The sequence below is a fragment of the Neolamprologus brichardi genome, chromosome 14 (genome assembly GCF_056152115.1).
Source record: "Neolamprologus brichardi isolate AB-2024 chromosome 14, ASM5615211v1, whole genome shotgun sequence".
NCBI classification, from domain to species: Eukaryota; Metazoa; Chordata; class Actinopteri; order Cichliformes; family Cichlidae; genus Neolamprologus; species Neolamprologus brichardi.
This window is the reverse complement of record NC_142117.1, coordinates 18,193,290-18,210,564: the sequence shown is the minus strand read 5'-3', so window position 1 is coordinate 18,210,564 and position 17,275 is coordinate 18,193,290. Positions and strand designations below refer to the sequence as shown.

The 17,275-nt window shown below is 39.5% G+C and overlaps 1 protein-coding gene across 1 annotated transcript; it reads left to right on the top strand.

Moving 5' to 3' along the window:
* Positions 1–1,413: 1,413 nt before the first annotated feature.
* Positions 1,414–7,795, top strand: LOC148098864 (sodium- and chloride-dependent GABA transporter 2-like). The gene is made up of 12 exons (XM_087851443.1): positions 1,414–1,477; positions 2,931–3,059; positions 3,683–3,823; positions 3,963–4,050; positions 5,073–5,205; positions 5,315–5,449; positions 5,521–5,624; positions 5,721–5,845; positions 6,893–7,005; positions 7,079–7,216; positions 7,367–7,510; positions 7,616–7,795. The coding sequence occupies exons 1-12, from the start codon at positions 1,414–1,416 to the stop codon at positions 7,793–7,795; spliced, it is 1,494 nt and encodes a 497-aa protein (XP_087707569.1).
* The last annotated feature ends 9,480 nt before the right edge of the window (positions 7,796–17,275 follow it).

Here is a 17,275-nt window from a genome sequence, read left to right as displayed (position 1 = left end):
TTCACATTTCAAGAGTCCTTGAAATGTACAAAATATTATTAAAAAATTTGAAAATGGAGACACCTTGGCCTATGGTACAATGTATACAATGTATGAAAAGATCTTTACTGCAGATACTAATATAGCTCTGCAGATTTTTTCTTTTCTTTTAACCTATGTTGCCTCATCTTGAGGTTGGCACATCTTTCTATCACATTTTAATGGTCAAGTCTCTGAAGCATCTCTTTCTCAACTGACATCACAGCCAGGTGCTGGAGTCTGCTTTGACCCATGGTCCTTCTCAGCCAGGTATGGAGCTGACTTAAGACACTAAAAGACCTTTCACAGCTACAGCTGGTAACTGGGTTTGTTAGGGCAACCTGAATAACAGTTTTCAGTGTGGGGAAGATCTGATTATCCAGAAGATTGTACAATGTTAACATATCTGTGATGGCACCAGCCTCACTCTTGAGCTTCAAAACGTTTTTGGCAACCGTGACTTCCTCTGACTGAAGTTCAATATGGTAATGCAGTGCCAGGGCTGACAACCCAGTTGGTTTTGCAGATTCTGTATAGCAGCTTTAATATAGGGAGGACACAACTTCCAGATTGTATGAGTAAAATTAGTTGTTGTTTTTTCTTTGCCAGTTTCTGTTTTGCCTGTTAGTATTCCCTGTCTCTTTCCTCTCTCCATCTTTGGACTGACAATCATACACAAATACATTGTATTCAATTAGATTAAAAAAATACTATTAAGAACACTAATAAAAAAGTCCTCTCTCAGTGTACTTTCAACCAAAAGGCAAATAACCAAACCACATGTACATCTAATAAAAGATATAAATACTGAAACACTGATCCAACATTATTCTTTATTGACGGATCATTTGATTTTTCACTTTTACCTGAATGTGGCTCCTTTTTTTGAAAAAACTTCCTTATATCCATTATGAACCTGGCTGTCTCTCTGTACACAAACACACACACACACAACAGGAGTTATAAGGTTAATGGGCATCCAGTCAGTTAGCAGGTTAGTACCTTGGGTTCAATATCGGCACATGCACATATGACAAAATAACCAATTTCTCTCATTACATTTCAAACAGGACAGTGGTAACAACAGTAGGCTATGGACAATGTTAAGTTTTAGATTTTAAATAGGCTGCATAAATTTCAATGGGAGCAACAGGACGGTCAAATATCGCTGATTTTACTACAGAGCAGGACGGATTGTAGGGTAGCAAACATAGTCGAGAAACACGTTTTCAACACAGCAGGTTACCTGGGTGTAATGTTTTTCAGTTAAAAAGAAACATGGTCTGACTCTTATCTAACTATATAAAGAGTAACTGAAGGTTAAATGCAGCTAATATGTCCTGTTTTGAGGGCTTTGATGTCCTTAGTCACCCACGGCTTGTTATTTGGGTAACAATGAACAGTCTGAGCTGGAACAATGGAGTCGGTGCAGAAAATTATGTAGTCTGTGATATACTCAGTAAGCCCATTGATGTCCTCGGCGTGAGTCTCACAGACTGTTTCCCAGTTGGTCACCTTGAAACAGCCCTGTAGTTCCGCTAAGGCCTCCTCTGACCACCTCCTAACACTCCTCGTGGTCACAGGTTCCCTCCTCACAATTGGCACATAGCAGGGGGTGAGGTGAATCAGGTTATGATCTGACCTACCAAGTGGGGGGAGGGAGGAGGAGCTGTATGCATCCTTGACATTAGCATACAGTAGGTCTAGAATTTTTTCTCCCCTGGTCGGACAGTCCACATATTGTCTGAATGTTGGTAGTGTATTGTCCAGTGATACATGGTTGAAGTCACTCGAGATCACAATAAAGGCACTCGGGTGCTGAGTCTGTAACCGGGCTATGGCAGAGTGGATAGTGTCACATGCAGCTGTGGGGTTAGCAGAGGGAGGAACATAAACAGCCACCAAGATGACGTGAGAGAATTCCCTGGGTAAATAATACGGCCTGAGTCCAACAGCACACAGTTCAATGCCGGGCAACAAATCCTTTCTTTGATTGTTATGTTGGCAGGGTTACACCACCGGTTGTTAACTAAAACAGCAAGCCCACCTCCTTTCCGCTTACCGCTAGCGATGCTGTCCCTGTCCGCCCGAACAGTTAAAGGTGAAACAAAGTTGTACAAGAAACCATTGTTTGTTCGTTTTTTATTGTTATTCTTTTGAAATTCAGTTTCCGTCTGGAGTTTGTTAATATTTTCACTGAAAATGTATTAACTGATCAATAAAAGATGTGTTAATGCTTGTATATTTCATGCACATTAAAGTGCTAAGCAATTATACACTGCCACATAAAAGTAAAAATATTTGATGAGCTTTTTACTTAACACTAAGGTCTAACCTTTTCACACAGGATCTGAATTGTTTAGATGGTAAGGATTCAAAGAAGATGAAGTTAACAAGATCTGTTACATTTATTGAGGTGTTCTGAATTTATCTATCAAAGATGGACTCAATGGTGCTCAGTTAAAAAGAAAAGTAAATTAATTTCAGCCAGTACCCACATTGAAAATAAAATTCACAATCTTTAACATTTTAGGTTAAGAGATGACTTAAGACTTGGTGTAGTTATTCTCTCCTCCATTTCTTCTCCAATATTTGATCTTGCAGCAGCTTGATTATCTCAAATCTGTCAGAATCAGATTTAGGGGAAAGAAAGGAAGATGTATGACCTCTGCTCCATTGAGTTCCTGGGAAGCTTGTTTGCTTGCACAAGGATCATTTTGTGATATACATTGAGAAAACAAAGTTCTTAACGTTGGCTACGTGACTGAATAATGACAATAAAGAATTTTTGTATCATTGGTTAACTTGTGCTAAAACCATATATCAGGTCCATGTTTATTGTTTTAGATTGTTGCTGTTACCTAGAAACTGGACAGAAGAAGTGTTTTTTCTGTCTTGTGTTATAAATTCAGGTGCATTCCTGGTGCAATATCTGGTATTTGTGGTAACCTGTGGTGTACCCGTGTTCCTGACAACTATAGGGCAGTTCACCCAGGAGGGTGGCATTACATGCTGGAGGAAGTTGTGCCCACTAGCAGAAGGTAAGCTGTTCAGGTCTTTATTATAACAAGTAAACAGCATGTCCCGGTCCCGGTCCCCCCCTCCCTTTTTTTTTTTATTTTTTTTTTTTTACAAATGGCCAGTTTGAGTCGCAGAGTTGCACAAGAGCATTAGTTAGTTCTGTCAAGGTGAACCAGCAGACTGAAGAGCAGGAGTCTGAGATGTCTGAGTTTATTTACACAAACACCAAGTGATATATAAAATGCGCAGGGAGAAGGGGCTATAGCAATGCTAGGCAACTCCAGGTCTCAAGGGCCAGTGTCCGGCAGGTTTTAGATGTGTCCTTGATCCAACACAACTGATTTAAATGGCTAAATGACCTACACACCATGTCTTGAAATTCTCCAGAGGCCTGGTAATGAACTAATCATTTGATTAGGGTGTGTTGACACATTTGTATTAATATTTCGTTAATACAAATATTCAATATTGATATTTAATGCTCGTTAATACAAATATTTAATCAGAGCATTATGGTAGCAGCTCACTGCATTTACACATTTAGTCATGGTCAAAAAGAACTGGTGAAAGTGAAAATCAGAAAGAAAGGAAACAACAAACAGTCTGAGTCATACGTAAATTGCCTATAAATGTAGCCTTTCAGGCATTGGCTATGGTGGACAACTAATCCTCTTCTATAGCTGTATGACCTACATCATTATTCTGTCCTGGGCTTTGCTCTACCTCGTGTTCTCCTTCAGCTCTCAGCTCCCCTGGGCCTCTTGCAACAACTACTGGAACACAGGTAAAATGCAAAGATTGTATAGCATGCTAATATTTCTTTGGTTTATGGTACTTATATAGGTTTTCCATCTTTGTCTCAGAGTCATAACGTTTGGGTAGTTTAAACTATTGTCTAGCCACTTTTCCCACCATCCTTTCAGATGACTGTGTAGACTTTTCAACAAAAAATGAAACTCCTCACTGGACCAACCAGACTAACTGGACTTCAGCAGCCACTGAATTTTGGGAGTATGTCTATGTAGATTAACTGAACATACCAAGTTTTACATATATATATGTATATGTAAATATATATATATATATATATATATATATATATATATATATATATATATATATACACAGCCCGTTCTCACTCCGGAGACGTAACATGGCGACGTTTTGTCACGTCCCGCGGCATTCCTGATGAACGCAAAAGGAGACCTTCGGCGTTCTTATGGTATGCGGCGGGTTATGGCTGAAATCCAGTGCAATGACGCTCCCGCGGTAATAGACGTTCCAGCCCTGTATTGCAGCCCTAAACCTAACCTTATCCCTAGCCCTAACCATAACCTTTTTCCTGATCTTAACCAGGACTTTAATGATGTTAAATAGCGTGTTTCTAAGCGATTTGGAGAAAAAGAGCGAACATGTGTAGATTGAGTCCATACGGTTCTCATATTTCCTCATTTTTCCAAGGTCATCATTTAGGAACGCGGTGGGTAGCCGAAAACATAATATGTTGACGATTTGTCACCTACCGTAAAATGTTACGCTGTGGGAGTGAGAACGTGTTGATATACACACACACACACACACATATAGATAGATAGATAGATAGATAGATAGATAGATAGATAGATAGATAGATAGATAGATAGATAGGAAGACATGTACCGGTGTTACATATTTAAAATACTAAATATGAGTAACTGTATTCCGTTACAGTTACTATTTAAAAAGGTGGTATTCAGGATACAGTTACTTTGTTGAAATAAAGGGATTACACGGTGGTCTTTTCAGGCAGGCATAGCCCTAAAGAATGTAGTTGTAAAAAGCTTGTTAATATATTAAGTAATCCAAAGTATTCAGAATACGTTACTCTCATTGAGTAACATAACAGAACACGTTACAAAATACATTTTGGGGCATGTATTCTGTAATCTGTAGTGGAATACATTAACTAATTAAGTAACTTTCCCAACACTGTATACACACACACACACAAACACACACACAAAATTTAACTTCTGCATTTAATTTACTTCTAGACGACGAGTGCTGGCGATCTCAGGGGGCATTGAGGTAATAGGTAGCATCCGATGGGAGTTGCTGTTTTGCCTCATCGCTATGTGGATCATCTGCTACTTTTGTATCTGGAAAGGAGTCAGGTCTACAGGAAAGGTATTTGTATAGCTGCAGAATTGTGGTCAATAACGATATTCAGGAGATTTATATATGGTACATATTAATTAAACATTTTAATGCCCTCAAATTTTGCTTTTTCCCATAGGTGGTATATGTCACAGCTACCTTCCCCTATGTAATGTTGTTAATTCTTTTGATTCGTGGCCTCTCTCTTCCTGGAGCATTAGAAGGAGTGATGTTTTATCTTCTGCCTGAACCCTCACGACTGATAGACCCTCAGGTACAAGCTCCAATCTCTAACAGTGTCTAATACAGGTGGACAAGTGTAATACTGTTGCTTTGTTGGAACAGGTGTGGATGGATGCTGCGAGTCAGATCTTCTTCTCCTACGGTATCGGAGTGGGTGTCCTAACTGTGCTGGGAAGCTACAACAACTACAACAACAACTCATATAAGTATGCTGATCATTAATGCGGATAGTTTCAGTATTAAAATTCCCATATTACTAAATGCCGTGACTTCACATTGCACTTTGTTTTTGTGATTTGCAGAGACTCTCTGATGCTGTGTTTGCTGAACAGTCGTACCAGTGTTGTAGCTGGTTTTGCTGTGTTCTCAGTGCTGGGATTCATGGCTCATAAGCAAGGTGTTCCTATTGCAGAAGTGGCCGAGTCAGGTATATATCTTAAACATGCAATCACATCCTTCTGGAAACATTTTTACATAACTTCAAGACTTTATTTGAAGTTTTACACTTCATTTTGAAGAATAATAATAAACTATATTGAATGATTTTTTTTGCTTATTAACATTTCATGTAATCCCATTACTTTTTTCAAGTATCGAGTAAAGTAAGGGATTACTATTGCAAAAAGGTAAAAGGTAATTAGATTACTGTTACTTTCCCGTAAGCACGCTGCGTTACTGCGTTACTAAAACCGTGATTTTTTTTGTGAGTGTCTCATGACAATGACGTAAGCAAGTGTGACGTCCGTGGCAACAGCTGTGTGCAGATCAACAATGGATAATATATTGAGTGCGGGAGAGAGTATGACCATGCAGCGTTTAAAGCGTAGAAGTACTGACCTTACTTTGAGTTTGATTCTGTAAAAAGAGACAAAAACATTAGCGTCCGCTGTTCACTGCGTGGGAAGAAAACTTCTTTCTACAGCGAAAAAACCCCTAAACTTCGGAGCAAGCACCGAGTACACTGCCACGGAATGGGAAATTCGCAATTCAACTCGTGGATTCTTCCACTGTCTGCTGCGGCACACCTGCACCAGGGCAAACCTTAAATTTTTGCTTGATGCATGAAGTTAAAAGATTAAAGCAATAATTAATTGTTTAAATATATAATAAAACAAATTTTAAAAAGAGTCTTTTTCCATTTGATTACATTTTATATGATGGATTAGCCAGAAAGTAGAATTGGGCTGAAAGATCTATTGCTTTATCACCTATTCAGATTGTTAATCATGTTTTTAAAAAGTAACTAAGTAACTAATTACTTTAGAAAATAAGTAATCAGTAAAGTAACGGGATTACTTTTCGGGGGAAGTAATCAGTAATTAGTTACTGAGGGGGGGGCGAGGGGGTTTAATTTTGTGCCTTCCCGCTGTCATATTACATGGTACAACCTGTACAAACTAACACAGAACCATTTGACTCTGGCTTGCATGTTTTGTCTAGAAGGAGCTTAGTGTTCCGTCATGTTGTGTTTCAGGTCCAGGCCTGGCGTTCATTGCATACACTCAGGCTGTAGCCATGATGCCCCTGCCTCAAATGTGGTCCATCTGTTTCTTTGTTATGCTCATTCTCTTGGGTCTGGATACACAAGTAAGACACACAGCTTTGGAACTTTGCATTTATGCTTGAAATTTACTAAGTGTTTTGTCCATTCTCTGCACAGTTTGTTAACATGGAGGTGGTGATGACGTCCTTCACTGATATGTTTCCCAAAGTGTTGCACAGGACTGGCCACAGGGAGATTTTTCTCCTTCTCTTCTGCCTGATATGTTTCTTCTCTCAGCTTGTCATGGTTACTGAGGTCTGTATGTAAAGTATCACTGCCAAAAAATGTTTTGGAAATGTATGTGTGGGTCTGAAAGAAAATATTAAACATTACATATCCTAATTTTCAGATTTTAGTAACAAAACTAAATGCATGCAAAATAAATATCTGTGTCATTGTCTCTAGGGAGGGATGTTTGTGTTCCAGTTGTTTGACTACTATACTTGTAATGGAGCCTGCATCCTCTTCCTATGTGTGTTTGAAACTCTGGCACTGGGTTGGATATTTGGTAGGTGTGCTCTTCCTTTTATATCTCACACTAAGGATTTCGCGATGATGACATGATCAGGGAAATGCTCTCATATATAGAAGCAAATCTTGCAGACACTTGTGAGGACATTATAACTACTAAACTATCTCCTTTTGATTTCTCAGGGCTCTTTTATATGTTCTTTAATCGAGTACCAGCCTCTGACCTTTAATCGGTGGTACATCTACCCATCCAGGGCATATGTGCTGGGGTGGATACTGGCCCTCTCCTCCATCCTGCTTGTTCCAGGATGGGCCCTGTATAAGCTGGGCACTGGGACTGGGACCCTAAATCAGGTGGGATGATTGTGGTATAAGATTAAATACAGTGTGGAAAATAATTATTTTATCCCCTTCTGAATTTGAAAGTTTGTTCACTTAGAAAGAAATGAACAAGCTTTATTTGTGTTTTAACTTTAAATATATAGTTAAATAAAAATGTATGGTTTTCATGTTTACTGGGTAATTTTTAACAAAATAGAAATTATTATAATGATAATAGCTTTTTAGAATTGTTATAAAAGTTTTAAATAATGACCAAATATTTTTCTCCATTTTGTAGTGTTTCCAGCATCTGTGCCAGCCTAATCTTGAAAATTTAGTGACCCAAGAGAGGGAAACTGAGTTATAGATCATCAGAGAACAGAGCAGTAGTACACACACACACAACTGATACAAAATGTAATCTGATCACCTACAAGTTGGAGCTGAAAATGATGTCACTTTCTCTGTTTTCCTTTACATTCTTTCTCCTTTTTCCACTTTTGTACACATTTTAGTTGTTGTTTTTAGACAGATGAGCTCAAGGTGGAGAGTGGAGAATTCAGAGAAAACCAAACAATATAGCAGCACACACACCTCATACCAACTGTCAAGTGGTGGAGAGATGATGATTCCTCTTCCTGGCATATGCTGATTCATTCAAAAGGAGAGTGATCTCAAGCACAACAGGAAATCTCCAGCTGAAAGCTGAAAAATAAAAGAATCAAAGTGTTACAATGGCCTGGACAAAGTCCTGATATCAACCCAATTGAATTAATGTAGCGAAAATATAAGACAGCTGCCCATAAACAGATGTCTGCAAATGTCAATGAACTGAGGCAATGTTGTAAAGAAAAGTGGACCAAAATTCCTCCACAATAATGTGATCTGCCTTTGCAACTGATGCCACAACTGCTGTTGGGCCAGTGGAGAAGAACACCTATGTTTGTGTTACAGATCTGAGTCATTAAAAATGAAAATGCTATTGCATTTTGATATCATATTAAACATCGCACTAAGTGGACAGAGAATTATTTCTGATATGTTTGTATTGTTAATTTTTACTTTGAGTGTCTGTAGAGGAAAGCGCAAACCTGGGAATATTCCACAAGTTAATTTAACCTTAACATCAACACAATTGATAATTGCATGCAATAAACATGAATGCTCTGTGTGCACACTGCTGAGAAAACATGGGGAGAGAAGTTTTCATTGTGTCTGATCTGTGTAGAAGTTTGACTAAAAGCCTGAAACACTGGAACCCACTCTCCACACCTTTAAAAAGAAAACAAGATTATTACTTATGAGACTTGGGTGTGGATTCTCTAGTTAACCCCTCTTTCTAATCTTCAATTCTGCTCCATATCAATAACCCCCCCCCCCCCCCCCCCCAAATAATCCTAGAATAAGAATATTAGTCAAAAGACCAAGTTTTGGCACTGCACCCAAAACTTTAAGCCATCCAGTTACACCAGTCTTCTAATAACATCTCTCATTTCATTCCGACCTGTGCAATGGCCTTGCAATGATGTACAAGTGTTTTTAACCCTGTCCACTATGTGTACTCCGAGGTGTTTATGGTTCTCCACAATGTTCACATCAACCCCCTGGATTGAAACAGGGGTCAAGGGTTTCCTGGTCCTCCTGAAGTCCACAATCAATTCTTTGGTCTTTGTCATGTTGAGCTACAGATGATTCTGCTCACACAACATGACAAAGGAGTCAACCACAGCCCGGTACTCTGTCTCATCACCCTCACTGATGCATCCAACCACAGCAGTATCATCAGAAAACTCTCTGCACATTAAATGCTTGGGCATTCAAAATATTTTTGCCTATTCTCCAATAAGTAATAACCACATTTTTATACCATCTTTGTTAGATACTAAATTTGAGGCCTGATGAAACAGAGGTATAGGTAGCATAAGGGAACTATACATTGAGAACACCTTTGCCATCTTTGAGCAATTATCTATAACGTATAGCCTATCAAGTACATATTTTCTACATACATTGACCAGCGTACACTATATTACTTTTTGTGCCAGGGGATCCTTGGGGTGGACCAATTTTTGGAGCAGCGTGTTTTGGGGTTTGAAAGTCACAGAGATGGAGTGTTTATAGAAAATGTGTCTGAACGGTTCCAATACTCCTGACACACAAGGGATCACTGAGAGTTTTTGCTTAAGCAGCAGTAGTCCTTCTTGTCTTCTGGATCGCCTGAAGCTTTCTTTAGGTGACTTCTCAGCTTTGACAAATATCCAGCTGAGATAACGAGATTTACTCAGGCCCTTCTTGATATGATGTACAGTGGCGTGCAAAAGTATTCGGCCTCCTTGAACTTTCCCACATTTTGTCACATTACAGCCACAAACATGAATAAATTTTATTGGAATTCCACGTGAAAGACCAATACAAAGTGGTGTACATGTGACAAGTGGAATGAAAATGAATGTGCTTTCATGGCTGTGGTATTTGCGGGGATGATGTTCACTGTTATGTCTACGTATGACGGACCTACAAACTTACCCAAACGTTCCTCTATTAAAGTGAATTGTTAAATGTTGTCATTTTTATGCTTACCATCTCTACATTGTTTCAAACTGTGTGATCAAAGACATTCCTTTGTCCCCCTCTCCAGCCTGTCGAGGTTGTGGGGGAGGCTCTAGTGTTTTATCACAGACACATCCCATGTGAAGGTTCTGTTTGTTGTTTGGTAAACTTCCTGCCCTTTTATGGCTTCACCTGTTTTGTGCATGGTGAACCAATAGAGAAATTGAGCCATATATTGGGTGTAGGGGAGATTACCCTCTCTTGACCAAGGATGTTGTTAAAACAGTTGTGATCAGGAAGTCACGCACACAGAGACACACACACACACATACACACACACATACACACACACATTGCCTTGTCTTTTGTAACCATAGGGGGGGTTACGAGGGGAGGTGCTTGTGTTGTGTAAACTGTAACTATCATGAGAATAAAAGGCTACGAGGAGGGCTGCTCTTTGAAGGAGTTGGTTGGAGATAGGTGAGGAGCATTAAGCTCCAAGAGCCTGGTTCCGACCAGCCTTCCCTCGCTAGCAAGTAAAAGTTGAAGATGTTCTGTCTTGCTTTCTTCATGAGGAATACGTTTCTAAACTAGCGGGGCCTGTGGAAGCACAGACCCAGCAGCCTCAGGGTGCTTTATATTGTAAGGTATACCCTACAATAATACGAACAGAGAAAAAAGCCAACAACCCCCCTATGAGCAAGCACTTTGGCGACACTAGGAAGTGTTATGGATTCAAATACTGGGGATGGATACAAGAGGAAAACCAAAATAACAACACTGGTCCAAGTCAAACGATGATTTAATGAACACACGCGTGGGAGATGGACACCATACAGCAGACAGCATCAGATCTCAAAATGGTGGAGCCTTGATCAAACTCTTATAGCCTCTAGTGGCCCCCACCTAATCATAAAAGCCTAAACATTCACATTCTTTCTCTCACACAGCGCCTAAGCTACGACCTTGGCTCCCTGTTTATCTGCTCCTGGTGAGATGGGGCAGAATGCTCTGTTCTCTTCTAACCAGACAAATAAGGCGATGACTTTCTGTGAACAGTATTTTCTTATAACTCAGCAGTATAATGCATCATAAAACAATATCATTCATTCACAATAAATCAGCAGTCTAATGTAATGCAGATCAGTTTACCAAATGTAATAGTTATCACCTTCTTCTAATTCAGGAGAATAATGCAAACTAAAACTACATAATAATTCACAATCTTTAATTAGGGGTCTAACATGGCATAAAATAATATTATAATCCAACAGAAGACAGTGGGAGATTAATAACAAGTATGATTCAATGCAGAGAGGTCTATTAACACATAGTGAGTGAGAAAGGTGACTGAAGAAGAAATACTCAGTGCATCATGGGAATCCCCCAACAGCCTATGCTTATTGCAGCATAACTAAGGGAGGATTCATGGTCACCTAGTCCAACCCTAACTATATGCTTTAGCAAAAAGGAAAGTTTTAAGCCTGATCTTGAAAGTAGAGATAGTGTCCGTCTCCCGAATCCAAACTGGAAGCTGGTTCCACAGAAGAGGGGCCTGAAAACTGAAGGCTGCCTTCCTATTCTACTTTTAAATACTCTAGGAACAACAAGTGAGCCTGCAGTGTGAGAGTGAAGTGCTCTAATGGGGTGATATGGTACTATAAGGTCATTAAGATAAGATGGGGCCTGATTATTTAAGACCTTGTATGTTAGGAGCAGGATTTTGAATTCAATTCTGGATTTAACAAGAAGCCAATGAAAGGAAGCCAATATAGGATAAATATGCTCTCTCTTTCTAGTCCCTGTCAGTACTCTTGCTGCAGCATTTTGGATTAACTGAAGGCTTTTCAGGGAGTTTTTAGGACATCCTGATAATAATGAATTTGTCACGGTTCTGGATCAGTTTGACCCAGCTCTTTCTGTTTCTTAGGTTTTGGTGTTTTTTTCTGAATTATGATTTATGTTCTCATTATTTAGTGATACTGTTTTGATTACTGATATTATTGCAGATTTAGTTTAGTGTTAAGTCTGCGTCTTTGTGATCTGTTTTATGTTTCCTGTTTTATTTTGATAGTCCCAGTCTGTTGTCAGTGTGTTCAGTTTTACTGCTCCCCTGTCTCGTTAGTATAATTTCTCCCAGCTGTGTCTCCCTCCTGTTTTTCATTCCCTGATTACGTCCCTGTGTATATTAGCCCTGTGTTTGTCTTTGCTCATTGTCGTGTTGTACCCTCAGATTATGCCTGTGTGTTTCTGGTTCCAGTATTCATTGTTCTATTCATGTTTTGTTCCTTGCCAGCAATAAAGCTGTGGTTTTCTGTTGAAATTTGGCTTCACGAATCCTGCGTTTGGATCCTCATCCGCCTGCCCGCACACAGAGCCCTGACAGAATTACAATAGTCCAGCAAGTAATAAATGCATGGACTAGTTTTTCAGCATCACTCTCTAATTTTAGAGATGAACAAATTGGAGTCTATTAGATATATGATACAAACCACTGCAGTGCAGTACCTGTAATACCTACAGGGTGCTCTAATCATTCTGATAGAATGTTAACATCGAACGCTCCTGTCATGGTCCTGGGTCATTTTGACCCAGCGTTTTGGGTTTTCTTTTGGTATTACCTTTTGTTTTGTGTTAATTCTGATTGTATTAGTTCTTAGGCTTTGATTCTGGTGTTTAGTGTTTTATTGTTCCTACCTGTGTTCCCCCCGTGCTCCGTTTGTGTCCCTGAGTTTGTTTTTGTAAAACAGTTTGAGTTTCCTGTTTTACTTTGTACAATGCTCTAGAGTGCGGCCAATTTGGTCGCAAATGTGACCAAAGTTTTCAGTGGTGCGACTAAAAAAAAAAATTCTGTTCGGGTAACGGGAAAAAAAATCTCTGCAACTCTCCGTGTGGTCAACAACAGACACACATTATGCCCCTATTGTGAACTAAACCAATCAGAGATAGTCAGATTCCAGATTCTAAGCTGCAGATTTTGTCTCTCTCCAACCAAAATTTATGGCGTTATTTTTGTGCCACTATTCTGAGCACACGTAAAACAAATTGAACGCACGTAAAAAAGGTTTGCAGGTGCAAGTGTTGCATTTTGAGGAGAAATTTATTTTGAGTGAAGAAAAGCTGAATATGAGTGAACATAATTCATTGCTGCGTGCAAACAGTGTTGGGAAGGTTACTTTTAAAATGTATTCCATTACAGAATACATGCCCCAAAATGTATTCTGTAACGTATCCTGTTACGTTACTCAATGAGAGTAACGTATTCTGAATACTTTGGATTACTTAATATATTATCATGCTGTTTACAACTACGTGAATGTACTATTGCTGTGATTTATTACTGTTACTGAAGGTCCGCGGCTCTGAACCATAGTAAAGGGACCTCTGGCTAATACGGTGGGTTCTGTGTCGGGCTCGTAGCCGAAAAATAGCTTTACTTTGTTGTCTGGGTCAACTTTGCTTGCGAGAGACAGAGAGAGGCGTTGAACGGCTGCTCCAAAGGAACTTATTGTTTTTGGAGGAAAACACAAACACAGTGTACAGCCGAGTCTTAATAGCTTACTTACAGCTGGGCTCGTCAGGCACTCTTCTTGGCTGCAGTGTTTATTATTATATTTACGTGCTTCCAGCTCGTACTTTTCCTTTTTCTCCCTCCCTCGTTCACAGACACATAACGTGTATGGCAGTCCATTCTTCCTGCAGCACGGACTACACTGCCTATGATGCTACATTCTTTAGAGCTATACCTGTATCATTCTGCCTATTAGCTTAGCACAACAACAACGAAAAGGCCTCTCTCACCCAGGAAACACGCAGAGAGAGAGCGTCACCCTGTAACCATGGCAACCGTAACGCTGCCGCCTGGAACAACAGAACGTAGCTGTCAAACAAAACCCAAACAGTCCTGACCCGTCACAATATGAAACAGGAAAGTACCGCCGTGTAATCCATTTATTTCAACAAAGTAACTGTATTCTAAATACGACCTTTTTAAACGGTAACTGTAACGGAATACAGTTACTCATATTTTGTATTTGAAATACGTAACGGCGGTACATGTATTCCGTTACTCCCCAACACTGCGTGCAAAAAATGTATTTCAGTGTTTGCTATTATCCACACACACACACAATAGCAGCCCCTCTCGCTCAGTTTTTGCACTTGCGCTTGCTCGCAATGTGTTGCTCGCGCTCTCAACATTTCTGCCCGTGCGCGCTCAACTCTTTCTCTACACCGTTATATTTGTGCCACAAAACCCGCCAATCACAGACTTGGATGCAAAAATATGGCTGTTTTGGTCTCCAATCAGCTCGTAATGACGAAATGCAATATCCCAAAATCCATTTCGTCAAAACTCAAACGAGGCAGTGGCGGATGAACGCAGAGTGGCGGGGTTTGAAATATTACTCTTTCTGGGTCACAAAATAAACTTTTAAGATATTTTCATGCGAGAATGGTGCTGTGTAAACTTCAAATATCTGCTTGATTCATCAAAACATCACATAAGTGCTCTAACGTTTTTGGAGATGCCTGTTACCCACCAGTTGACCTGGTAAAGCTGCAGCTGTTTTATTGATAAATTTAAAGACAAAAAGTCAAAAGGATTAATCATCCCTGTAACTGTGTCACTATACATCAGCATTAACAGTACCTCAGTTTGGTGTTTCAGAAAATTGCTGATCTCAGATCTGCACAACTTCTGTTTTAAACACTGAATGTACTCGGCTACATGAAGAGCACATGATGTTTTCTCTGACACAATTAAATAAGACCTGATTAAAGTCAAAGGTTGTTACTTGTATTTGAACTAAAAACTTGTGATCTGGAATTCTTTCACTGTTTTTTGACAATAGTGTGTTATTTATCATAAAGTAATTCAGAGTCATTCATACCAGAGTAACCAGAGAGCACAAAATATATTTAACTTTCTACAGGACTTAAAGCTATGATATTATGTAAAAGTCCAGACCCTCTGAGGATTATCTGAGTACTTCTAACATTACACAAAGGAAAGGTCTCCATCAGTGTTCATGAAATGCTGAGTTTATCCTTCTTGTGAGGGAGCTGCTGGTGAAGATCACGAGCCCTGCTTGATCCCGGCGATGAGTTTCAGTCTTCCTGGTGTTTCTGAAATGATACCTCTCACTGTGGGTCAACAGAACATCTGGCACAGGACAGCTGTAATGAAAGAAATTGAAGAAGTTTTGAAAAAATGCCTTATATGTGAGAAGCAGATTTTGTATTTACTTTTCTTTTGCCAATTAAGATAACTAGAAGTATAATTTTCACCATACAATTACTAACCTTGTCATCTCCTGCACTGTCTGTTTTGGGCTCTGGGCTTGTCCCTCCCAGCGCTCATGAGACTGCTTTGCTGCACTGTGGTATGAGGTGCTAACCTGTTGACAGTGTTGGGAAGGTTAATTTTAAAATGTATTCCACCAAAGATTATAGAAGTAATGTATTCTGAATACTTTACAACTACATGAATGTACTATTGCTGTGTGATTTATTATTATTACTGAAGGCTACTCGCCATACCAATACCAACTAGATGTTAAAATCTTAATATAAATGAGTAACAGTAGGGTGGACATTAGATAAGGCTGCACTTTTTGCAGCGATCTCGTATAGAAAACTATTCCGCGCGTATATAAAACAGGTCAGCGGCTCCGAACCGTAGTAAAGGGACCTCTGGCTAATACGTCGGGTTCTGTGTCGGGCTCGTAGCTGAAAACTAGCTTTACTTTGTTGTCTGGGTCAACTTTGCTAGCGAGAGACAGAAGGCTGCTCCAACGGGATTTATTGTTTCAGAGGAAAACACGAACACGGTGAACAGTCGAGTCTTAATAGCTTACTTACAGCTGGGCTCGTCATGCACTCTTTTTGGCTGCAGTGGTTATTATTATATTTACATGCTTCCAGCTCCCGTTTCTGCTCCGTGACAGCTCGTACTTTTCCTTTTTCTCCCTCCCTCGCTCACAGACACATAGCGGGTATGGCAGTCCATTCTCCCTGCAGCACGGACTACACTGCCCATGAGGCTACATTGTTTAGGGCGATGCCTGTAACACTCTGCTATTGCCTTCATATTAAATCATTTTTGTATAATAATTTTTAGAGGCTCTTATTGCGTGTTTTGTTTGGGTTTCCACCAGCATGGAATTACCAAAAATAGAGAGACCATAGCCTAACATATGAAACAGGAAAATACCGCCATGTAATCCATTAACTAACTGTATTCTCAATATCACCTATTGAACGGTAACTGTAACGGATACATTTGTATTTTAAATACGTAACGCCGGTACATGTATTACGTTACTGTCCAACACTGCCTGTTGATGAGATCTTGTGCCATTCCTAAAACAACGGCCTCCAACTCCTAAAGAGACTCGGGTGTCCCTAAATTTAGCAAATATTAGCTTCGGGCTAGCTTGCTACGACGACTAGGCTAATACCAGCATTTTACCACAAGTTCACCAGATGTAGCTAAAAAAAACTAAACTAATGTCCAGTCCAGTGGGACAGCAAGGAAAGATGACAAAAAATGATTACTTACTTGAGGTTTGGAGGGTCAAGCTGAAATTGAAGCAGCCATTGAAAGACAGGAAGAGAGAAAGATGGCAGCTTGGTCAGCACTAGTGGCCTCTATAATATATGCAAATACATGCGGGCCGGAATCCTGCCCCAGCGCGCCCCGAACGCCAAAACAGTGCCAGCAGAGTGAAACTGAAAAATGGTTTGAAACCAAAAAATGGATTGAAACCGAAAAATGGATTGAAACTGAAAAATGGTTTGAAACCGAAAAACATGGATTGAAACCAAAAAAAATGGATTGAAACTGAAAAAAAAATTTTTTAAGCGAAAACAAAAAAAATTACAGTTTCAATTAATTGTTTTTCACTATCAATTTTTTTTTCTGTTTCAATACAAGATTTTTCAGTACATTTATTTCAGTTACAATATTTT